This window comes from Leptonychotes weddellii, chromosome 11, assembly GCF_054177405.1.
Source record: "Leptonychotes weddellii isolate Sample4059 chromosome 11, ASM5417740v2, whole genome shotgun sequence".
Lineage (NCBI taxonomy): Eukaryota > Metazoa > Chordata > Mammalia > Carnivora > Phocidae > Leptonychotes > Leptonychotes weddellii.
In genome coordinates, this window is record NC_138379.1 from 36,538,122 (window position 1) to 36,562,112 (window position 23,991).

At 38.0% G+C, this 23,991-nt stretch overlaps 1 protein-coding gene across 13 annotated transcripts in view; it reads left to right on the forward strand.

The window, feature by feature from the left end:
* SOX6 (SRY-box transcription factor 6) overlaps window positions 1-23,991 on the forward strand; it is a 584,292-nt gene that overhangs the window by 372,393 nt on the left and 187,908 nt on the right. For all 13 annotated transcript variants that reach the window (XM_081798524.1, XM_081798528.1, XM_081798525.1 and 10 more), the window contains 2 exons: window positions 13,409-13,581; window positions 16,392-16,460. In XM_081798524.1, the coding sequence (XP_081654650.1) occupies window positions 13,409-13,581; window positions 16,392-16,460 (242 nt within the window). The remainder of the gene's footprint in view (window positions 1-13,408; window positions 13,582-16,391; window positions 16,461-23,991) is intronic.

The window sequence follows — 23,991 nt, forward strand, 5'->3', positions numbered from 1 at the left end:
ATCCCCATACATTACATCATTAGTTCTAGATGAAGTGTTCCATGATTCATTGTTTGTGCATAACACCCAGTGCTCCATGCAGAACGTGCCCTCCTCAATACCCACCACCAGGCCAACCCATCCTCCCACCCCCCTCCCCTCTAGAACCCCCAGCCTGTTTTTCAGAGTCCATCGTCTCTCATGGTTCGTCCACCCCTCCAATTTCCCCCGCTTCATTCTTCCCCTCCCGCTACCTTCTTCTTCTTCTTTTTTTTTTCTTAACATATATGGCATTATTTGTTTCAGAGGTACAGATCTGAGATTCAACAGTCTTGCACAATTCACAGCGCTTACCAGAGCACATACCCTCCCCAGTGTCTATCACCCAGTCACCCCATCCCTCCCACCCCACCCCCCACTCCAACAACACTCAGTTTGTTTCCTGCGATTAAGAATTAGGAGGCATAGACTTTAAAATGTTGCATGACACTGATTTGGATCAGTCTATAGTGATATAGTCAGGGTCATTCTTCCCATTGAATTTTGAAATTCAACCAAAGAATGGATTTTGTCCATTAAAGAGTATACTTTTTAAAAACATTCCTCTAAAAAAGCTTTGGTGGCATAAGGACAGCTGAATGAGTTGGCTAATCAACTGTATGTAACTCTTTTGGCAGTTCTTTCTTTCGGCAATTAAGAATTAGAACCTGTTCTCTGATTACCGTGTCTTGGCACATAATTCAATTTTATTGGAAGAAGGTGGTGTTAGAAAGGGTTAATACAATAATGTAAGTCCCTCTGAACTGTTTCCTATATAATTGCTTATATAATTTATGTGGCCTTTCAGTTGATTCTATCTTCTAAGTTATAGTTGGTGTTCAGAGAAGTGTTGAAATTTTTTTTCATACAATTTGAAATTTAATTTCTAGGTGTAACATCTTTTGAGTATTTTCTTTTCTTTTAAAGATTTATTTATTTTATTTCATTATTTTTAAAATATATTTTTAGGGCGCCTGGGTGGCTCAGTCATTAAGCGTCTGCCTTCGGCTCAGGTCATGATCCTGGGGTCCTGGGATGGAGTCCTGCATCGGGCTCCCTGCTCGGCGGGAGGCCCGCTTCTCCCTCTCCCACTCCCCCTGCTTGTGTTCCTGCTCTCGCTATCTCTCTGTCAAATAAATAAATAAATAAATAAAAATCTTAAAAAAAAATATATATTTTTAAAAGGTTTATTTATATGAGAGAGAGGGGGGAGGGGTAGAAGGAGAGGGAGAGAGAGAATCTTAGGCAGACTCCCCGCTGAGTGCAGCCCAAAGCAGGGCTTCATCTCATAAGTCTGAGGTCATGACCTGAGCTAGATGCTTAACTGATTGAGCCACCCAGGCGCCCCCTGAGTAGAGAATTTTCAAATCTATCTATGTAGATTCAGTCCTCTTAGTCATTAGATTTTATTTATTATTTACAAGATTTTAAATAACATTACCTTGTCATTGTCCTAAATATAGTTTGCCTTTTAATACCATTATATCTATCAACAAAGTATTTAACTTTTAGAAAAATGCAGAAGGACTTCATGAAGACTGTGTGAAGTCATTGTCTTAAACTCCTTGTCTTTTCTTTCCTTTTTTTCCCCCAGAAACTTTTGTGGTTTATTGGAAAGAGCTTGGGCTTGGGGATCAGATCTTCTGGCTTAGAATCATGGCTCTATTGGTTACAAGCTATGTTATCTTCGACGTATTTTAACCTTATTTGCCTCATTTTCCCATGTTTGTTGAAACAGATAAAAATGCTAAGTACTAACCCTAGTGCATAGGAAGTATTTGGACCATCACATGTGCTCAAAAAAATGTTTATAGAATCTGAATCTACATTTCTTTAGTTTTTCAAATTTTATTATTTATCTCTTTTAATTGGATTTGGTTTTCTACTGCTTACATAGCAATGAAGATGGTCCTTAAATTCAGGGGGTTAACAGTGGTAACTAACTGGAAGCAACTCAGATAAGGCTGAAATATTGCTGAAGTCTAGAGCAATTCCATCTGGTTTGTTAATTGCTGTGGCTGCCTATCTCTAACTATTCTGGGAACTAACAATTTAGATAGAGTTGGTTAGGAGTTCACTTCAACTTTACTCAGCACAAAATAAGTGGTAGGCACCATAGTTAAGATCTGTGCTTTGTCATAGAGATGAATATGACACACAGCCTGCCCTTCAGCAGCAGTCAGGTAAGAAGTACCCATTGTGGCCTATCATTTGCTCTTCCTCCCCGCCCCTTTCCCAAATAGAATTAGGAGTAGCACTAACATTCTTATCTAATTCAGAGGTTTTAAACCTGGTTGTATTAAACAAAGTCCAACAGGGAGGATGTGCTTGAGATCTGTGTGTTTGCGGAGCCCATTACCTCTGCAATTCCTCTGCGACTGCTGATGTTATAACGTCTTGTACAAGCAAAGTTCTTTTAAAGTATCACCCTTAAATGCAATGATTGCAATCATCTTGATGCCTTTTCAGACGTTTGTCTCTTTAAAAGGTGGCATCCAGCACTGCTGAGGTTATTTATTAGCACTATCCCATTGACTGTGATATTCTATTCCTCATGAGGTTAAAATATTAATATATTTTTACCTTCTTGCCTCTGGATCAAATGGCCAGGTTTTGTCTTCAAGTTAAAAAATTAGAAATCCTTATTTTTTTAAAAAAGATTTTATTTATTTATTTATTTATTTATTTGAGAGAGGAGAGAGAGAAACGGCATGAAAGGGGAGAGGGTCAGAGGGAGAAGCAGGCTCCCCGCTAAGCTGGGAGCCCGATGTGGGACTCGATCCCAGGACTCTGGGATCATGACCTGAGCCGAAGGCAGTCGCTTAACCAACTGAACCACCCAGTGCCCCATAAATCCTTATTTTTTATTCATATGACAATTGTAAAATCATAAATGTTTTAAAGTTACATTAAAAAGTGATTTTTATAAATTTCTTTTAAAATTCCACTTGTAACCTGCAATTATTGTTTGAAGTGATCCTCTTTTAAAACCTTGAATCATGCTTTTCTATGCATTTGTAAGAGAATGTCCCAGTATGAGAATAGGACATCCTATTTGTGACTATACTGGCTTTTGTTTATAGGCTGAACAAACATACATTGACTTTTAATTTAATTTTTAAAAGAAAAGGGCTTAAAAAATGTTTAGAAATACTTTGTTCATGTTTACCTTAGCATGTTAAAGATCATCCTGTGATGGGACACTCTTGATCATTTCTGGACCGAGATTTTAAATTGTCTTCCTTTCTTTGGTATTCCTTAATTTTTGTGCCCTGAATATTATGGATTTTACATGGGAAACATTAGATAACCTTCAAAAAAGTTTTCTGAACGTAATGTGTTTTTATAAGATGATGATAGCACCTATTGTACCAGAAATCAGTGTTAAAGTCAAAATTGAGAATGAACAGAATTTGCTACTCATCCTGCTGTATTCAGCTATGAAAGAACAATCAAAGAAACTGTGATTTCAGAATCAGTATGAAATTTCCATTTCCATTTTCCCTCTACAAACACACCATCTGAGTTTGTAATGGGTGGAATCTATATTACTGGCCAGTTATCTGATCAGATACTCAGTACCATAATCTGGGAATCTGTGAACTATCTGTGACTATGTAAAAATACAAATAAGCAATCTCCTTTTGGTTTCAGTTTGTTTTAATGTAAAGTTTTTAGTAAACCTTCCCATTACACTCTTAGCCCTAGCAACAGCCAGGTCCACTGGGATGTCCTGATACCTACAGATGATACGGGGGGAAAAAAGGTGGTCTGGACTGGGCTCTCTAGATTGCTGATTGAGTAATTAGGGGCAGACCTGAGCTGGGGGATTTAAGGAGGAGCCAAAAAGGCCACTAAAAGCCAGAGAACCAACCAAATCAATCTGTTGGGGAAAACTAAAGTTCTAAAATTTGAGAGTTCAGTTTCACATACTAGGTCTGGTGGAGTTTAAACAGGAATCCAGATGGGGAGATCTCAACACCAGGAATTTAGAATTTGGAGGAAATACGATTAGATGGAGAAAAAGAGAGAGTAGGAGAGTGAGGGATTGGATTAGTAACGGAAAGCAACTACAGACAATGGTAGATATTTGTATCTTATGCTGAAAGATCAAAAGAGCTTTGTGCTAGTGGGTTGAGCTATCTTAAAGAACAAAAGGTATCCTAGATCCTTCCCTAGGTAAATTCTTTCATTTTAGTAAGGACCTCAGGAAACATTGTATTAAAAAAACCCAAAAAACAAAAAGAACAACAACAACAACAATAAAAACTTAAAAAGAATTTCAGCTACTTTGGGTGAAGTTGTTTTGAGAAGGTAGATTATGTTAGGAGTACTATTCTCCATTTATCATATGGTTAAGAGGACAGAGTCTCGGGCCCACCTGCCTGATTTTGAATCTTAGACATATGATTTAATAGCTTAGGACTTGGGCAAATTGCTTGACCTTATTATGCTTCAGTTCCCTCATCTTTAACATGGAGATAACAATATGACGTACTGGGGCGCCTGGGTGGCTCAGTCGTTGAGTGTCTGCCTTCGGCTCGGGTCGTGGTCCCGGAGTCCTGGCATCGAGCCCCGCATCGGGCTCCCTGCTCGGCGGGGGGCCTTGCTTCTCCCTCTCTCACTCCCCCTGCTTGTGTTCCTTCTCTCGCTGTGTCTCTCTCTGTCAAATAAATAAAATCTTAAAAAAAAAAAAAAAAAAACAATATGACGTACTGCATAGGATTGTTGTGAGGAATCAGTGAGTTGAGATAGATAGATAGATAGATAGATAGATAGATAGATATAAAGCCCTTCCTAACACAAAGCAATTCTATGTAAGTTTAAGCAATTATTATTGTACAATGAGGCATACTGGGCTAAGCCAAGGATTCCCTTGATCTACACTAGGCAAGTTGTAAATACACGCTGGAAATGGGCAAGGATATGGTGTGTTTGTATGGGCAGCTGTGCTAAGCCTTGGTTGTATCAGAGAGATTCCTCAGTCCTTGCTAGGAACACTTCCTAGACTTCTCCAGGTGACTTCCTCTTGGCTAGCACCTCACCGTCTCACTCTGCAGCCACACTGCACCTCAAGGCAGCAGCACACTTGATGTGTGCAGACATTTGAATGTATTTCTCAGCCTTTCATCGGTGTTGTAAATTTTGTATCTGGAATGTTTGGGAATGCTATGGTCTGCATAATCTTTGTATTTGGCCTTGGAACCAGGAGGCCATATGCTTGTTGAGGAGAGAGGGTTTGGGGAATAAAACATAGCAGGGGATCTTAACTGCCAGGCTGGGTGCTAATTTCTTGAGTAACTCCAGGCATATCACTTAAGTCAAGATATATTTTTAAATCTATAAGTTGTCAAGGTTCAGTTTACTCACCTCTTTGGTTGTCTAATTGCCTAGCCTAGCTTTTAAACTTATTTTTGTAAACAAAGCCTTACTGAGAAATTGGATATTTCTAAGCCTTATGTGGCATTAAAATTCTAGGTCCCTTAGAGCATTATTCCTAACTTTTAGGAATTTCCTGCTATGTATTCTAACTCTGAGGTGAGGGAAGATACCTCTTCCTTCACCTCCAGACTTCCTTAGATTAGGAATCAGAAGACCTGAATTAATATCCAATCTAATGCCCTCACTTGGTCAGGTTTCTTTACTTTTTGAAGCTTGGTTTTTCATCTGTGAAATGGAAGTAACAATGAAACATTTAAGATGAGGATTAAATAAGATAACACATAAATTCTTATTTAAGACAACATTTTGTTAAATAAGATCTGTTTTTCTTAATCTTTCCTGTCTCCTAATTCTGGTGGAGCTTCTCGAGAAATAATCAACCCTGTTCAGCAATTATTGAAACAAATTCTTTTGAGTTTTTTTTTTTTCTTTCCCTAAAGGACCAAAGAATTCCATGTTTCTGAAAGGCCAGAAATTACTGTTTTTCTGTGTGAACTGTGGAGATGTAGCCACTGACCAATTACCATCCATAGAGAACAGTAATGTAAAGGCAGCCTGTCTTATACCGAAGGAGGGATGTTTCAGGATACCTTCATTTCTGGATCCCAAAAGGATGGGCTAATAAAGCACAATGGGCTGAAGGCCCAGCTGTGAGGTTAGGAGCCTAGATGGCAGAATTCCATGGATTATTCTTGCTCTTTTGGGATCTGCAACATGAATAGACCTCAGTTGATCCAGGAATAGACTTCCTTTTGCAGCTAGAGAAAGAGGAAGCTGAAGGAGAGGTGAGTGTGCCTGGAATAGACAGGGGAGTTTGATCTTAATTTAGGGAGTTTCTGGGTATTCTTGTCTTGTTTGTACACAATAGCTTTTAATGACTTTTTAAATGAGAGTTGTTTACATTTTAGGAAGGAAATTCTCATACATTTGGTGAAAAAAAAAAACCCAAAAACAAACAAAAAAACCAACAACCCAGAAACGACCAAAAACAGCCTGTACCTCAGTCTATGAGCCACATTTCCTGTGGAGTGGTCCCTAAGTGATTCCTAAGAGCACAATTGCTGCTTTTATTTAACTTTTTATTTACTAAGGAATGGACAGTAGCATATGGGAGCAATGACAATAGCTGACTGATGAGAAAACAAAGAAATTCCAGTATTTTGCTGTTTTGAAAAAAGTCATTCAGAATTTAGTCATATTGGTTCAGCTGTTGTAACCAAAGACTGATAAGATAATAGAGGTCTTTGTGGTGGTTTTGTACTGAAATCCTTTATCTTTATGATGCACTGGGGCCCTTTAGAGTAGAAAGCTTTTAAAACTGCTGTTGGATTCAGAACTCAAATTAGCTGCTGGTACACTGGGACAGGGCTTCCTTTCTCAGGCAGTCGCCACAAAGTAACTTTTATCAGGGGACCTTCTGATAGATTGTTAGTTTCTCCAGCTCCCCCTATTTATTTTTTGTTGACTTTTTGCTGCCCTATTTTGTGACATTTAAAAGAAGGCTCTATCAAAAAAGGCCAGTGCTAACTGGTGGACTGTGCTTGTGAAGTGCAGACATCACAGCCCATCTGATGTGTGAGGAGGCGGCGGGAGCACAGCACTTGAACCAGGTTACCTGTGGGCAGACAAGATCAAATGCAGCTTTCCTTTATGACTAGCATTGTATTTGGGCTTTCTTCTCAAACAATGTCCATTAAAAAAAAAAAAAAATTAGAACTAACCAGGGAATTCACTCTTAAGAGCTTTGCTTTTCAACTTAATTTAAAATCTTTCTGGATTGTTGGCTGAGTTCTTTGGTTGATGCTGCTTTGAAATTACTGTTAAGTGCTTTAATCTTTCTAGGATTGATGTGGAAAAGTGTATCTCCATCAGAACTCCACTCCAGCGTCACTGCCAGCCCTCCCCCTCGTTCCAAACACAGACACTGTCAGTTAACCAGGCTTCTTGTCATTTCATTGTTAAGTCCCATTAAGCTTATTACAGGAATGTGCGATCCAGTGACAGAGCATGATCAGGTGGAAGTCTTATTGTAAATTCCCTAAGACACATTTCTAGATACTGCAGTTTGTTGGTATTAGTTTAATTCGGCTTGATAAACATTGTGTTTTACCACCATTGCCCTTCATTTCATAAGAATGAAGAGATAAAAACTGTGCAGAGAAATTAAAAAAAATTTAATTTGGCCATCTCTGCGAGTGAGCCTCTCCCTTCCCTCTCTTAGTCTCTCTGCCTTTCCACTGCTGTGCTTGTTTCTGGTTTTTTTCTTTAGAAAAACTTAGCTGTCCCCAATAGCCGTGATCTACTTTCAGGGGACAGCCATAAAGACCTGTGTGAAATGTTTACATTGCAAAAGGCCTAGGCATGAGAATATTGTAAAAGAGGTGGGGCCCATCTCTACTTAGTGAAGTGCACTGCAAGGTGCCTGCCTTGTCCAGATGTGGAGTTTTCAGTGACTTCCCGAAGCCCCACCTCATTTCTAGCACCATGGATTTTAGTAACTGGGGGGGAAAATTAACTAGCAGGTTATGGCGCTGACTTCTGTGAGCTGATGTAAAAAAAAAATAAGACTTTAAATTTTAAACTTGATTTTTATTTTTAATTTTTCATTCTATATCAAGATGGGATTTATCCTAGTTATCTTTTTATTTTACCTAAATTCTCCTCAATTTTGAGATTTCTTTGTTGGTTTTGGGCCTACGGACAGGTAGTTACAGTTTGTAAAGTTAAAAAAAAGAGACTATTTTAGTTCATTTTTCCCCAGTTCTTCAGATTCTGACCAAAAAGGGCTAGAGGGCTGATTTTGAAACTGCTATAGTGAAAGATGGTATTTGAAAACTTTTGATGAGGGAAATTGCTGCCGTATTTACATTTTGAAAAGTGTTTCCTTATTTACGCACTATTGACTTCCTATTGAGACTCAAAATTTTAAGTACAACTGGTAAAGAATTCAGTGGATCAAACTCAGTAAATCTGAAGTCACTGGAATAAAGGCCCCTAAGAAAAAAATGTGTCAATTTTAAAGGTCTTTCCTAACTGAAGACCATTTTGTGATAGAGCCAAAGGTTAATAAAATCAGTAGTGAATGTAGCAATTTTACAGATAAGCTATTCACAACAAGTGTAGTTACTTGAATAAAAAGCTAATTCAGTTCTAAAATGCCACATGCAGTAGCAGTGAATAGCTGCTTTTAGGTGCTTTCTGGAGGAGGATAAAATACAGAATCACGGCACTCTTCTCTTCCAGCGTCCCTGGCTGCCTGTAAATTGCTGTGAATGGGGCTGTGGGCTGACAGGCTCTATTAAGACAAACTGCCTTTCTCATCGGAGAGATAAAATAAATCAGGTGTTTAGTCAAATTAAAATACTTCAGCTGGAGCAGGCCCTGGGGAGCACTGATCCACCTGACTAATCTGAGAGAAACTCAAGACAGATGTGGTTTGGGGATAAAGACGACCCCGTGGAAAAAAAAACACAACAAAAACCTGCTGCACTGTCTTTGGAGTTGGAGAATAGACACAGTTTATAGCGGAGAGTGTCAGGCGCACACTGTGTGCAATATTGGATAAAAACAGGTACATTGACTTGTAGAGAAGCTGTACAGAAGCCTTTTTGTTGGTTCCCTCTTTGCAGTTTATGAAACTACCTCTGTTTTTGTGTGGGAGAGACTATTTTCTGGCAATGTTTTCTAGAGATTTTAAGATAGCCTGAAGGATGTGAAACAGACAACAGTTAGGCAGCTACTGATGACCTCTGCTGGCCTGGGCAGATCCTCTGGATCTGAGCTCCTCTTTTTTTCAAGTTGATTTTATCAAAACTCAAAACATCACTTAAGGCAAGACTTTTTACATGGAGCTAAGTTACCGCATAAGAGCATTTTGTCTGGTCTTTTGCCTTTAACAGAGCCGGACGGTATTTAGGTTGCCCCACCGTGCCCCATAATTTGTCTACATTTTCAACAACTCTGACAGTTGCACAGGTCTTCCTCAACTCGTGATGGAGTGACGTCCAGATGAACCCATCTTCAGTTGAAAATATCGTTAAGTCCAAAATGCCTTTAATACACCCCAATCCACCTAATGGAGCATAGCCTAGCCTACCTTCGCTAGGCTCAGAACACTTACAGTAGCCTACACTTGGGCAAAATCATCTAACATCAAGCCTATTTTATAACAATAATAATAAATTATAATTTTTTGAATATCATCCCCAAACTGGAAAACAGAATGGTCATACAGGTGCAGTACGGCGAAGCACGCTGGCTTTTAGCCCTGGCCATCGTGCAGCTGAGTGGGGGCTGCAGGTCTCTGCCTCTGCCCAGCGTCTGGAGAGACTCTCGCTCCCCGGTGTACTGGATACATATCACTTTTGCACCATCATAAAGTGAAAAAATTATAAGTTGAACCACTGTAAGTTAAGGACTGTCTATAGGGTTTGTGTTTTTTGTTTGTTAGTTTGTTTGCCATAGCAAAGTTCCATATTCAATTAAACTAGTATTTTTTGAGATGAGAAAACTTGTGTTCACAGGTTGGTTGATCAATGTGATTGAGATTCAGTGTTATTTTTATTACAGCAGCATAAACATTTGCTGTTAATTTAAAACCGAAAAATCCAGCCCCACAGGTTTTAAATACCTTGCTTTAAACCACTATATGTGAATAAATACAATGGTTATAGAACAGAAAAATGATCATGCGTGCACACACACACATGCCCATGCATATAGGAACAAAGTGGCCTACACATTTAGAGAGTATAAGCTATTGTATGGTGTAAATTGATCTCTCCTTAATTTGACCCACAAGGGACTAATTGATCTATCTATCTATCTATATGTATAGATAGATATATAAATTCTCCATTGAGGGGGAAATTTTAGACTTGTTTTGCTACTATATTTCATTCCAACTGCATTCATTATGCCACTCATATCTGTTCAAAATATACATATATGTGCTCCTCAAATTAAGGAAAAGATAGTGACAGTCTTATATGAATGCCTAAAATTTCCATTTAAAAATATTGCTCTCTGGCTTACTTTTTAAAAAATTTATTTAGATGTCACTGAATTTTTATAATTTTACAGCTTGAATATCATTAGTGATTTGTAAAAAGCTTCAGTTAAATGGTGATATTCTGTAAATACAGATATACATGTCTATTTGCATTGGAAACACCGATGCATTTATAGACCTATTGGCTTCACCTTGAGCAGAAGAAGCTGAGAGTACATTTATATGTTATCCTCAGCTTCTCTGTTTCCTGCGTAGAGGAGAAAGGAGCCTATATTGAAGATTGTTAAAACAGCATTGTTTAATCTAGGAGAAGAGAAAAGCTTCCAGTCTACTGGGGAATCTAAGTACCGGATCCTACCCTTGTATTGGTCCTTGCCCAAAGTTTCTTATGAATGTTCTTCTTTATTAACAAAGAATTGTGGTATGGTGACTTTCCCAGAATCTACTAAGCCTTCTCTTAAATCACTGCATATAGATAGGTATAGAAAGAAAATTACAGGTAGATCAGAATATTTCCAAAAATATATGTAATAAAATGTGCATATATCCCAATGATCTAGTCTTATAATTTTCCAAACTATTTCCCACACCATAGCTAGAATGACCACATCATTCATCCCTTATCTAAAATACTGTAGTGATTTTAAAATATTCTTAGAATAAATATGAAGTTTATCAAGCATGGTCTATTAGGAGCTGTATGGTGTGAACTTTTCCTACTTCATCTGGTACTCCACTCCTTGCTTTAATTTTACTTGCTCAAATTTTACTATTTTCTTGCAACTTCTGGAACACACTAGAACACCCCCTCCCCCACTGTCTCAGGGCTTTTGCCTATTTTGTTTCTGCAGAAAAGCTCCTTGACCACCCTCCAACTCTTTGACTAGTTAACTCTCTTCATCTTCCTGTTAATTTGTTACTTTTTCAGTCTATCTTTCTTACACTTGGGCCTCCCAGACTTGGTTAAACTTTCCCCCAAATACCTATCATGTTGTAATTCTTTTTTAGTTGTAGTTTACATTTAAAAGTGTGATTTCTTGATTAAGGTGTCTCCCTACTTTGGACTACAAAGTGCATGAGAGTAGGAAATTCTGTCAGTATCCTTAGTTCTATACAGTACCTGACACATAGCTGTCATTCAGGAAGTATTTTTTTTTCAATGAAAAATGAATAAGATGAGTAAATAAATACATTTCATATTTATTTTGTATTTTCTCATTCTTATATATATTAACACATGCATTAATTGAGCTTGTTGCAATTTTGAAGAAATTTTATGATTCCTTCTAGGAACCTGCTTTTGTATTTTAGTATTTCTAGATCAAGAAGTTCTTTTTTACCAAGCTGAAGTTCCTATTGCTGAAATAAAAACTCATTTAAAAAAATCAATTCCAGTAGGTGGAAAGAACAGCTTGATACAGTATTTGTGCTTTTATCAGTAGAACACATTTTCTAACATCATCTCATTATCTTATTTTTCTTTTAATTTTGATTTTAGGCCATCTTTCAACTCAGTGAATCTTCAAGGATATGGGATATTGACAGTTTGTTTGTTTCTTTATTTTTTAAGGACTTGAATTGGTATTGCAAACCCCAAGGTAGTCCTAAGTGCCATAACTTCTCTGCTGACATCAGTTTTACCTTCTGGGAATCAGATACTAGCAAGTACTTGCCCGCATCCTCTGAAGGCTCCCTTTGTTCATGGGGCCACTCGGAAAATAGGACCATTGCTAATTGAAATATTTTTAGTTTCTCAGATTGTCCTGGTGCTTTCTTAGCAGGAATGAGGGGGGTTTCCTAAGGAGATTGGAAGTCTCCTCTTCCACACACACACACACACACACACACACACACACACACAAATCGGCAATCTTTGTCTCCTTTGACAGCTGGTGGCATCTTTCTGAAAAGCTTTCAAATCGTAGATCATTTCTTCATAATGAAACCTGTGTGGCTCAAATACAGTGGGTTGAAATTCTTATCTTATGCTGTGGTAAATACTCTAATTTAGATTCACAAAAGGATTCTATACCCTTTACTTAGGAGAGCTGTGCAATTTGTCCATAAAAAGACTGTTCAGCACCATTAGTGCATACCATAAGTGTTCAGCGACATCATATTCATTAAACAACACATCCTTATGCATAACCTTTTCAACCTTGAACGTGTTTTTTCCCTTTGAAGAATGACAAATGACAAAGGGGTGAAGGAGCCCTCCAAGCAACATTGTTGCCTTTAAGGATGAACTTGAGAACTTTAGCTTGATCCCTTCACAGGGGGAAAAAAAAATCAGATTCAATCCTTTCTTACCTGAGGCAAGGCAGATTTTTTTTTTTTTCCCCTCTCTCTGTAGAACTCATTCCATGGCGAAGAGAACAACTCTTGAATTCAGAGACAGGTCTTTACACAATGGAACAGTTTTAGGAGAGCAATGATTGGAAAATTCCTTAAATAACACTTATTAAGCACCTACTATGTCTTAGATCCTGTATTAGTCACTGAGGGTAGAGAAAACTAATATTATAGAAAATTAACACAACCTATACTTTCTAATCTTTGGTATTTAATATCATAGGTTTCCTAGCTTGAGCAGATAGATTTGGTAAGGGCAAGGGGGCGGGGAGGGAAGGAATATGGTAAAAGGGTGGAGATGGGGGTAGTTCTGCTTTTTGTTTTGTTTTGTTTTAAATAAGAGCAAGAGGGAAGAATGAGACTTTTATTAGTGATAATACTTTTTCTTGGCAGGGGCAATGACTAACTCTGGTGTTCATTCCATTGATACTCTGTTGTGTTCCTAATGCTCACAGTAACCTCCAGTTACTGTCCCAGATCTTTAAGTGTCTTAAGGTAGTCCCTTTCTAAATCTGCCCTCCCCCTTTCCCCAATTCATTCTGACTTTTCTCAAACTTGTGAGATATCTTCTCACTTCCATTTTAGGTACACCTGAGAGCCTGGCAGAAAAAGAACGGCAGCTCTCTACAATGATTACCCAGCTGATCAGTTTACGGGAGCAGCTCCTGGCAGCGCATGATGAACAGAAAAAACTGGCAGCCTCACAAATTGAGAAACAACGGCAGCAAATGGACCTTGCTCGCCAACAGCAAGAACAGGTGAGCCCTGCAAAAGGAGCTGATGAGCTGGAGATGTGGAATGTGCCAAGCTCAGCGAGTAATCACATTGATTGGTTTATTTGTCATAAGCATTCCTAAAAAAAAAAAAAAAGAAGGAAAGAAAGGAAGAAGCCTTCTAAAAATCCAGGGTCTTCAGAATACTGAGGTGATATGTGGAGGACAAAGAAAGGCATCATAGCAACTGGGCATAATTGAAGTGATAACATTGTTCCAGAACGTTTGGATTTGATTAATTACTTAGGGACTTATTCACATAGGCATCACGCGTATTCCTAGTATAGCTTAACCATGAGTAAGTTGCTTCTCTCCAGGCCTTACTCTTCTCATCCAGAAAAGGAGAGTCCTGGTCTAGAAAAACTTTGAGGATCTTTAAGCTTACTGGTCCAATGATTTTCTCTGACTTTAAAGCTAGGGTGACCATAGGTCTCAGTTGTCCCAGAGTAGCCCTGGCTAGTGCCTGTTTTCCAGAGTAATTATTAGTAACCCCCTATTCCACTTGCAAAAGTTGTTGCAGTTTGAATGATAAATTATATAAATTATATGGTCACTCTATTCATAGCATAGGTAAATCATTGAAAACAAATTAGCACATGGTTCTTCTAAGAATTTGATTTCATTGATTTAGATGTGAAAAAGAAGAAAGAATAGCAAAGTTTAAATGTGTATCTTTTAAAAAATAAATCACTTTCCCAAAGGTTTTTCCTGTCTCATAAGAGTACATTAATCTAACAACAATGATCCTATAGAGTAGTCCCTGATGCTTTAGATCAGACGGACCCAAATTAATGTGCAGTTTTTAGGAATCTGACATTATTACTGGAATTATCTTTTCAGTTAAATGTATTTTATAGGGGTATATAGAGCAATATATGCTCTGTTGATTTTAATGAGTTGTGACGTCTGGTATTTTATATGCTTGAATATTTGCCCACATGTAGGAATATGGCCTCAGCCCCTGATGGAAAATAACATAAAGGAACACTGTAAAAAATCAGAAGTTAGAATGTCATTTAGCCATCCAGAGATGACACAGTAATTAACTATTGACACTTGTGAATAAGCTAGCACAAATTAATCTTGACACATTTGCAGACGAGTGATATCTTACAGTGAACACTTTGTAATTATATTTCAAAATGAAAATTAAATGACACTTAAAACTAGGTTGTCATGCTCAATGAAGCGAGCATGTAGCTCAACCGATTGGCAAATAAAATTCAGAATTTGAGCCACATGGTGCTTATGTACCATACTTCACTGTGTCAAACCCATACGTCTAGAGTGGATGATAGTAATTGCACTGTGGTGTTTTGGATGCATTTCTATGCAGCACTTTATCATTTAGGAGGGACCATCAATATTAGATGCCTAGTAGTGTTTCACTGGTTTGCTAAGAGGAAATAAATATTCAGAGGATCCAGCATCTATACCTAGAGTTGCCGAGTTGTCCATTTCTGATTTGAATGGTGACAAGCAGACTGGGCCTTTCCAATCTGATTAGACACTGTTTCCATTTTGCTTAAAAAGCTTTGGGAAGGAGTGGTCCCATCTCTCAAACTCTAGCCAGTGATAGGGGCAGCTTTATCATGAGTTCCAGTATGAGCCAGTCATCACCAGAAACCACAAAAGCAACATTTGGGAGTAGACTGCTATTTTTTGTTATCTTGGGCTGAGTGAAATGTGATTTGGGTGTTTCCCTCTGCTCTAGGCTGAAGCATCAAAAAGACTCAAGAAATACACAGCAGAGGGCTGATCCGCATTCATTTCCACTCCCAAGATTCTAGAATATAGGCTTTTGGAAGTAGAAGAAATAGGAAGGAAAAAAACCATAACTCTTGCCTGTAGGGCACTACTAAACCAAGTTCTTCTAAGTAGTCTCTGGCCACTTTTCCATCTGGCTTCCTGTGTGGGCAGTGAGTGTGTTCTTATAAGGGGCATCTCCCGGGGCTCCAGCTTTTGAGGCAAGAGGCAGCCTGATGTCGAACTCATGCTTTATAGTAAATAACATTATGCTGAAGAAGTTGTTTGCTCTTCTGAGGGGCAGATTCAGTCCTCAATAGGGCTTGCATTGAGTGGTTAATATTTCTTTTTATAGACCAGATGGCGTGTTCACATGTTGAATCTGACTGCTGGACGAAGGAAGGGAATGTAAAACTTGTATGTGGATCCTGAACTTTAAAATTAACACATTACCCTCAAAAGGATAAATATTAAATTTTGTTTTTAAAAAGTGCTTTGTACCTGTGACATCCACAACAACAACCAAAAAGATTTCTGGCTTTTTGCTGCTTTTTTTGGCACTCCCTTGACAATATTTGTAAGTTTTACCAGTTCTGGAAATCTTTCTTTCAGAAAAGGTTTCCCCAAAGTAGACCACAAGTAATAGGAAGTTCTTTCCCGGCTTTGCTTACAGATTGTACTTTTTACATCCGAATTAAGCTCTTGCGAAAAATGTAGCCAGAGTTTTCCTGTCTTTATTCTCCAAAGATCAGATTTCGACATTCCCATTCTTTCCAGATGACCAGTGCAGATATGGATGAGCTGCTCACAAGTGTCATACAAGGGGTACTGTTCACCTACAGAGAAAGATTTAGGTGGTAAGCAGAGAGGTGGCACCTGTTTGAAATTTTTCATTTTCTCCAACTTACCAAGTCTGCCTCTCTCATTTTATGGGAACTCTTTCACCCAGAAGTGCAATAAAGCATTCTTGTCATTCCGAGAGAGCTACCTGGGTAATGGCCAAGGTGCAAGCGTTTCATATGAACTTAACGAGACTTTGTTTCCGATAGATTGCAAGACAGCAGCAGCAACTTCTGCAGCAGCAGCACAAAATTAATCTCCTGCAGCAACAGATCCAGGTCAGTGTGTTTTATTACTCTCGGCTGATTGTACTTAGAGACTTTCCTCCTTGCAAATGGAATTTAAAATGCTGCAAATGCGCCCCGCTCTCTTGTCGACAGGGCTGTTCCTCAAGGATGTTGTATACAATTGTATACATGGATGTAGGAAACATTGACCACGACCACGCGGTGGTCTAAGCATTCGGATGTGAGGCATACACAGAATAAACCTTATCTCTTTCTCCTTTTGCCATTCGCCCAACACTCACCCAGCGGAAACCCAAATGGTCTCAAAGGTAGCACACACGTGCTGTTTTTATTGCCACAAACCACTTTCTGCTTTGTATTCTACCACCTGATGGTATCACAGGGAGAAGCTGACGCTTATTTGCTTATCAAGACTGTCTGATTGGGTCAGTTATGAGAAGAGTCTTACAAGCTGGGAAAAGATTGATAATGATTAATTTGGTCTTTAACAAATATTCACTGCATTTCTGCTGAGTGCTGAGGGGAATAGAAAGATCAATGAATAATTATGTGTCTTCAAGGAGCTTATAGTCTGGAAAGGAAGAAACACTTGTTCCCGAATAATTGTAACACAATTTTAAAAATCCCTTTTTTATTGTGGCAGTGTAACAACATGGTACATAGATCACGATTACAGTGGCCTGGGAAGGAATTCTGATTTCTGATGTTCCTATAGACACCTCATGGTTAATGTAACTAACAGCTATCTGAGATAGGTAAGGGAAGTGGCATCCATTTTTGAAAAGGAACATGGGTATGTGACTTCTAGAAAACCGTAGAATACAGACCCGGTTGTCTGGTGATGAATCCTGAGGAATACTCATCCCAGATTTCTGTCTACCCGCCACGGCCTCTGTGCTTTCTCTTGGTTGCTATGGATGTTTTCTAACCTCTGCAATCTGTGTTGCAGCCTGGCGGGGGGGGGCAGTATATTGTGAATTACAGTATTCCTTTGCTTGCGTTTAATATTACACCTTCCTGTCTTTTTAAAAAATCATTCGCATAAAGTCATAGTTTACTTGTCTCCTCTTTCATTGGTGAAAGCCAGTGATTTTAACGTGGAACCTTGCTTCATTTGTTAATCATGCTTGGTGTTCCATTTAAAGTACAACTTGGTGCCTGAGGAAGTCCCTGTACTTCGTTTGGCATTTTTGTCCCGTTATCTTCACTCAAAGGTTTCGCCAGTGGCTTCGTTGTTGTTGTTTAATTCATTCTGATTCTATCTTCCCTATGCAAGTATATATGTTTCAAAATAAAGAGTCCAAATACAGGGGAGATGGAATGTCTCTGGCATTTTTGACAGTCAGCTTTTACAATTAAATCGTGGAATAATTTCTCCTCCTGATATCTCTTTTATGACTCATGCTGAGATCCTTAATTAAATAACTGTCCAGGTGTTCCTTGTTTCTGCCCTTATTAGAATTTTCAGTGTGTCTCCTACTGCTAAGGTCAAGATTTTTAGCCTGTGGTTTCCTACATTTTTCTCGAGATTCCTCTCTAAGAACTCAGTAGGTGTTAAACAACCTGATCATTTAGTTCTCTCTCTTTCTCCTATTTGTAAAGCAGGAATGGAAGAAGTTTCCTGAGATGTTCCCTGATTTATCAGTTACTTATTGTTAAGGTCTTTACTACATCTTTATTATTTTCTTCTTTATTTATTTTCAAAGTATTTCACTTCTTAGTCCACTGTTGTTTGTATGAAGTGGCTGTCTTAATTGATGTTTGCTTTGTGGTACTGAGGGTGTCAGATGAATAGCAACCAAATCAGTTCAGAGCATTTTATGAAATATTATTAGTATTTACTGATTGCATATGATTTTATGGTTATAACTTTACTACGTGAAATTGATGCTTTTTTCAAGAAACTATAGAATATGATGTTAAAATATTATTCATCAGAATGTTCAATTTGAGAAGATAGGAAAACTGTTTTTTCAAGCTTTCTAATGGAAGTTTAATTGCTTTTAAAAGTGTGGCTATTTCTTATTGTTTAAATTTTTAAAAATTGAAGCTAATCAGCACTTGATCTCAACTGTACAAATTATAAAATCAGGGAGATTCAAAATGTCAGAGTTGCATTCATTTTAGAAATACAGGAATCTTTATAGTAAGATTCATACTTTAAAAAATAACAGGAAGCAATAACCTGTATTTATAGTTCATTCTGCCCTGAGCTACTGCATTACTTCATATCTTGTCAGTACTTATCTTATCAGTATAGACCATTCAAAGAATTTTTCAAATGCTGAAAAACACTCCTTACACAAAACATACTTATCTCTGACACTTATGAAGCAGGTATTTGATATTCAGACTTTTAGTTATTATTATTTTTTTTTAGAAAGGAAATGGGTTGTCTGTATTTTCAAATATGGTTTTTGACAAGCTATAGTCATGATCAAATTTAGAAGAGATTATTATTGGGTTAATTTTAGTATACTTTTTGAGCAAAATATGAGATTTAAGAGATGCCTCCAACACTTTTCTATCATGAAAGAAACATTCTCCCTTTTGAGAAAAAACCAGAACAAAGAGTAAAATGAGGTGAACAGAAAACCTTCTTAAAGCAAATGTATACAGAGACAATTTGAGCCGAGTTTGACCTTCTTTCTTCTTTTTGAATCTTGAGTCCTAGAACCTTTTAGCTAACATGGTCAGCAAGATTAAGCCATGGCAATTGGCTATGGATCATGAGTATCAGGTGGTTACATTCAAGATTGCTCTCTACTTCTAGTTCAGAATGCTGACTTGTGAATCTGTCTTGTTGTTTTGGAATTTGCAAGCTGTAATAGAAAGAAAGGGAAGAGTGTCTAACCTCTTGTAACAACCACACACCAACACATCTGGACCTATGATAACCGAAACAAATGAAAACCTGAATGGTTTACAAAAAATGAAAAAAGCAGGATTTTTCCTTAGAGATCGGGAAAGGCATGATGAAGACAATATTGTAAAAGTCCCATGCTTATTTTATGTGAACACATACAGAACTTAAATGTTTAGTTAAAAACCCTTTCATTTATATATTTTTCTTCTTTAAATATAATTTTTGACATAATTTTGCCTTAATAAATTCTAACTGCATTTTGAAAGAGATACCATGTAAGCCGTGTTTAGAAAGTAAGATGAATGATTTTTGTGAACCAATGTTTTTATATTTTTGATGAGTCAATTTTTGCCATTAAAAAATCAGGGTAATAACTTTAAATGATTATTAAAATGCTTTAATACTAACAGATCTTTTAGGAGGCTGTTTGCTTAGTGAATTCAAATCCCTCTGTTTGTGCTTTGGGGAAAATGGTGATTCCTCTAATTTGTTTCAGATTAAGTAATTCCCCCGATATAGAGCCCAGAAAAAGTTAGACATTTTTGATATTTCCAGGACAGAAACAGCACAGTTTTCATCAAGTCTATGGAAAGCCAAAATAATGGATGCTGGAACATGGATCCTTGGAATTGGGAATGTCAGTTCTCGTGCTTTAATTCCAAAAGACAGATAACTGCTTCCGTAGTGTCATCTTCCTTGTTCCACTGTTGCACTAGAATATCTTAGCCAGTCTTTTGAAGCATTTTACTTATGAGTTATGTTGACCAGTCAACAAAATTCACTTTTAATCCATTGGACATATCAAAGTATATGTACAGTGTTTTAATCAACTGCTAAATGGAAGGCTAGTCTAAGCAAGGGAGAAAATACTGTATAAATCCTGCTTTCTCGGTCCATCCATAAATGTATTTATCCAGCCTCAGTTGACCATGTCATGGTTCTTGAATCTAGAGAAGATAGTCTTCATGGACACAACATACCACATTCTTTGGTTTTAATAGCACGTTATTAGGAACACATTTAATGATGGCATTTTGTTGCTAAAACTTAACCTTTGGAAGAGAATTCAGCTCATGAAGATATCTCGGTGAGAAACTTACTTTTCCAGACATGAACGGTGTTATCTCCTTATTCACGTCTCCTCAAGCCCCAATCTTAGAGATTTTCAAGTGGCTTACTTATATCATGTGCTATACAGGCCATGGCCTCTCCTCACATCACTGATGGAACCACAGTGGTCTCCTAACAATGGGCTGGCTGGTTGGGGGAGTATTTGGGCATTTGGCTTCCTGGGCCAGAGCCGACGATTTAGTGAATTCATCCACACGTGCCTTTTTTAGTATAATTGTGAAACTTGAAATTCTTAGCTTTCTGTTAATCTTTATGACTTTTAATCCTTGTGATGAATGCACAATATTCACTGCCCTTTCCTCATCATTTAATACATGCATTAGATGGCAAACTCCATCTGTGGAAGGCCTGAACTAAATGCCCTTGCTGCTGCTTTCCACATACTCTTTGTCTCATCTGAAAGCTTTCTATTTTAAATGCTGTAATACAGGCTGCTTATTTACCAGTGTATTTCTCCTCCCTGAAGCTTCACTCTGTCTTGAGAGTATAGGAGTATTTTTCATACGCAGTATTTTCTGTTTTGACCATGATATATTGCTGTGTGCTTTTCATATATTTTGTGTGTCTCTGTGTGTCTGTCATGGGATAGAGCACCATTCGGTAGGCGTTCTTCTTCTTCCTGTCTGCTAACCAGGAGAGATGTTAATATTATAAGATAGGAGGTGATTGTTCTTAAACCATTACACAGAATAATTTGAGATGTACTCTCACCTTTTAAGGAGATAAACCTTGTCTTTTGTTTCCTTCAGTATGATTAACTATAGGCATTTCAGGTATCTGCTGAGCAGAATAAGGACTACCTTTTTATGTGAAGTAGTTGTCTAAAGATCAGAAATAATTACTTTGTACATTAGCCTTCATGGCCTCTATGACCTGGTTAATTAATTTTTTGCCAGGATAATAATACTAGATATATATTTGAGGATATGCTTCATCATTAAGTATCTAAGTGACCTCTAATTTTAAGAGCTGGACCTTGGCATTTATTGTCTTTTGGAGATGGCTGCAGGAGCTGACACAAGCCTGATGAAAGTCAGGAGCCCTCCAGTCTCATGGAGTCCCTCTGTCTTACGTTGTATCTCTGTTAATTGTATTTAGCACTGATAAACAAAAAGCAATTACAGTGCTCCTGTTTTGGCTCTAGCCAATAGTTCTTCTTTGTGTTATTGATCAGGTAACGAATCTCCGTCCCACAGCCTCTGAGCAGGACTAAGTAAACCCGCGGGATGTAATCTGATACCGCTATTGGCACTGTACATGGATCTGATACTCTCCTGCAATGAAATGAGAGTTATAAACAAAGCTGAGAAGTCTAGGATTAGCCCCCAGCTTCAGCAAGCCCTTAAAATATTTTGTAATTCTATCTTCAATCATGAATTAGCCAGGAAAAACAGACCCTGTCTCCTCTATTTCTCCGCTGTATGCTGTTTTTAATTGCCCACAGGCAGGCTGTTGTGATCTTCTTTGGAAGTTTAAAACCAAGATAAAAATGCAAATCTAATTATTTCTTTTATGTAATCTAATTAACTTTTTAAGTAATGATAGATGCTCCCTAGCTTGCTTCAAACATTTTAATAATGAAGTCTCTGAATTATAAAGAATAGGTAAAGCTGCTATAATTCATGAATAGCAAGGGCCTTCCCAGCTAAAAATAAAAATTCTCTGTGGATTAGAAACTCCGATTTGGCCATGCTAGACTGTTAAAGTTGGAGTGGATCTAAAAATAAGAAGTGATACTTGCCCAGATCCCGTGAGTTACTTACTACATGGAGTTATTAATCAGCTTGCTACCTGTTTTCTAAATGTGGCCCTATGGCAGAGATCTCTCCCCAGACCAGAACTTGAATCTCAATGCTTTCCAGGCCCTGGGCTTCAGTGTCCCTCCCCCGCTCTAGGTGAGCCTCCCTTCTCTATTTTACCTGCTTATATTTATCTCTGACTCTACTCCCCAGCTCTTTCTCAGACTACTGATACTAAAAATTCCAGGAAACCGAAGTCTTTGCTTCTTCCTGGGATTAATGAAAAAGGGAGAGCACATGACCTCTTCAGAGGCAGGAGGGTATGGAGCAGCGTGGACAGATGACCCGGGTGCTGCCAGCATGTGACATTATCATGACGTAACACTGGATCAGTCCCATGGGGAAAAGGCGGCTCTCTTCTATTTTTTTCTTGATCGCTTTGGTTACATTGAGGGCTCAGTTTAGTGTTAGTCTTTAATACCTTCCTAGGATGTGCTAATCTCTGTAGGAAAGACAGAGAGAGAGCGAGCGCGAGAGAACATCTCAGTCTCAGTCTTTGAAGGCAATAGCATTTACCTACAAATAAAATGAAATAAAATAAAACTTTGATTTTTGTACTTACCTGGTTATCTTGTTATATATAAATATAACAAGAGATTTGAGGTTTCTACTTGAAGTAGTGCTATAAAGTTTCCTTTTGAAATAAATGTATTTAAGCAAAAAAAGTCAATTTAAATAAAAACCTTAAGCCAGTAACAGTTGCGTACTTGGGTATGGCAAAAATTACGAAGGTAGTCTTTAGCGATAAATTTTGGGAAGCCTCAGAAAAAGTACTACACGAAGGGGTATTAAATGATCCCCCTTCACCCTGCTTCCACTTTAATAGAAGATTAAATTCAAAACATCAATAGAGGTCCTCATGCTTCTCGTTTGCTCATGGGGGCAGGGTGGGGGGGGCGGGTGGCTCTTCCTGGTGGACAGCAATGCTGTGAGTTTATCATTAAGCTATATTTAAAAATAACCCTGAGGGGCGCCTGGGTGGCTCAGTCGCTAAGCATCTGCCTTAGGCTCAGGTCATGATCCCGGGGTCCTGGGATCGAGCCCCGCATCGGGCTCCCTGCTCCGCGGGAGGCCTGCTTCTCCCTCTCCCACTCCCCCTGCTTGTGTTCCCTCTCTCGCTGTGTCTCTCTCTGTCAAATAAATAAATAAAATCTTAAAAAAAAATAAAATAAAAATAAAAAATAAAAATAGCCCTGACATTATGGGGTTTTTTTTTTGTACCTCCTTTGGAATTAAAATGCCTTTTCTTTTTAGGCAGTAAAGGTGATAATAGATGGCATGTACTTTGTTTTCCGGTAGTTTATTTGGTAAAATAAGACATTCCCAAATGTATATATAAATAATATAATAATAACTTCATTATTAAAATGTTTGAAGCAAGCTTTGGAGCATCTATCATTATATATGTATATATATATATATATATCTCCCCAATGTTGTTTTTCTTTGAAATTTTTTGGAACTTTTTCTCCAGTCCAAATCCTGTACTTTACAGAAGGAAACCGAAACTCCAGACTTGTCCAAGCTTAAAAAGCTAAATATTGTCTGAGCTATGAGTGGGACCCAACTTTCATGACTCTTAGTCTAGTGCTCTTTCCAACATTCCAGGTTGTGTCTCAATTTGCCCTTTTTGTGACTTGAATAAATCTTAGTGCAATTTAGTTTCGTAGTTCGTAAAATGTGGAAAATAACACCTACCATCTAAAAATCTCATTACATTCCCTTTGTCCTTAAACAGAAAAAAATTGAAGATTTGCCATTAGAA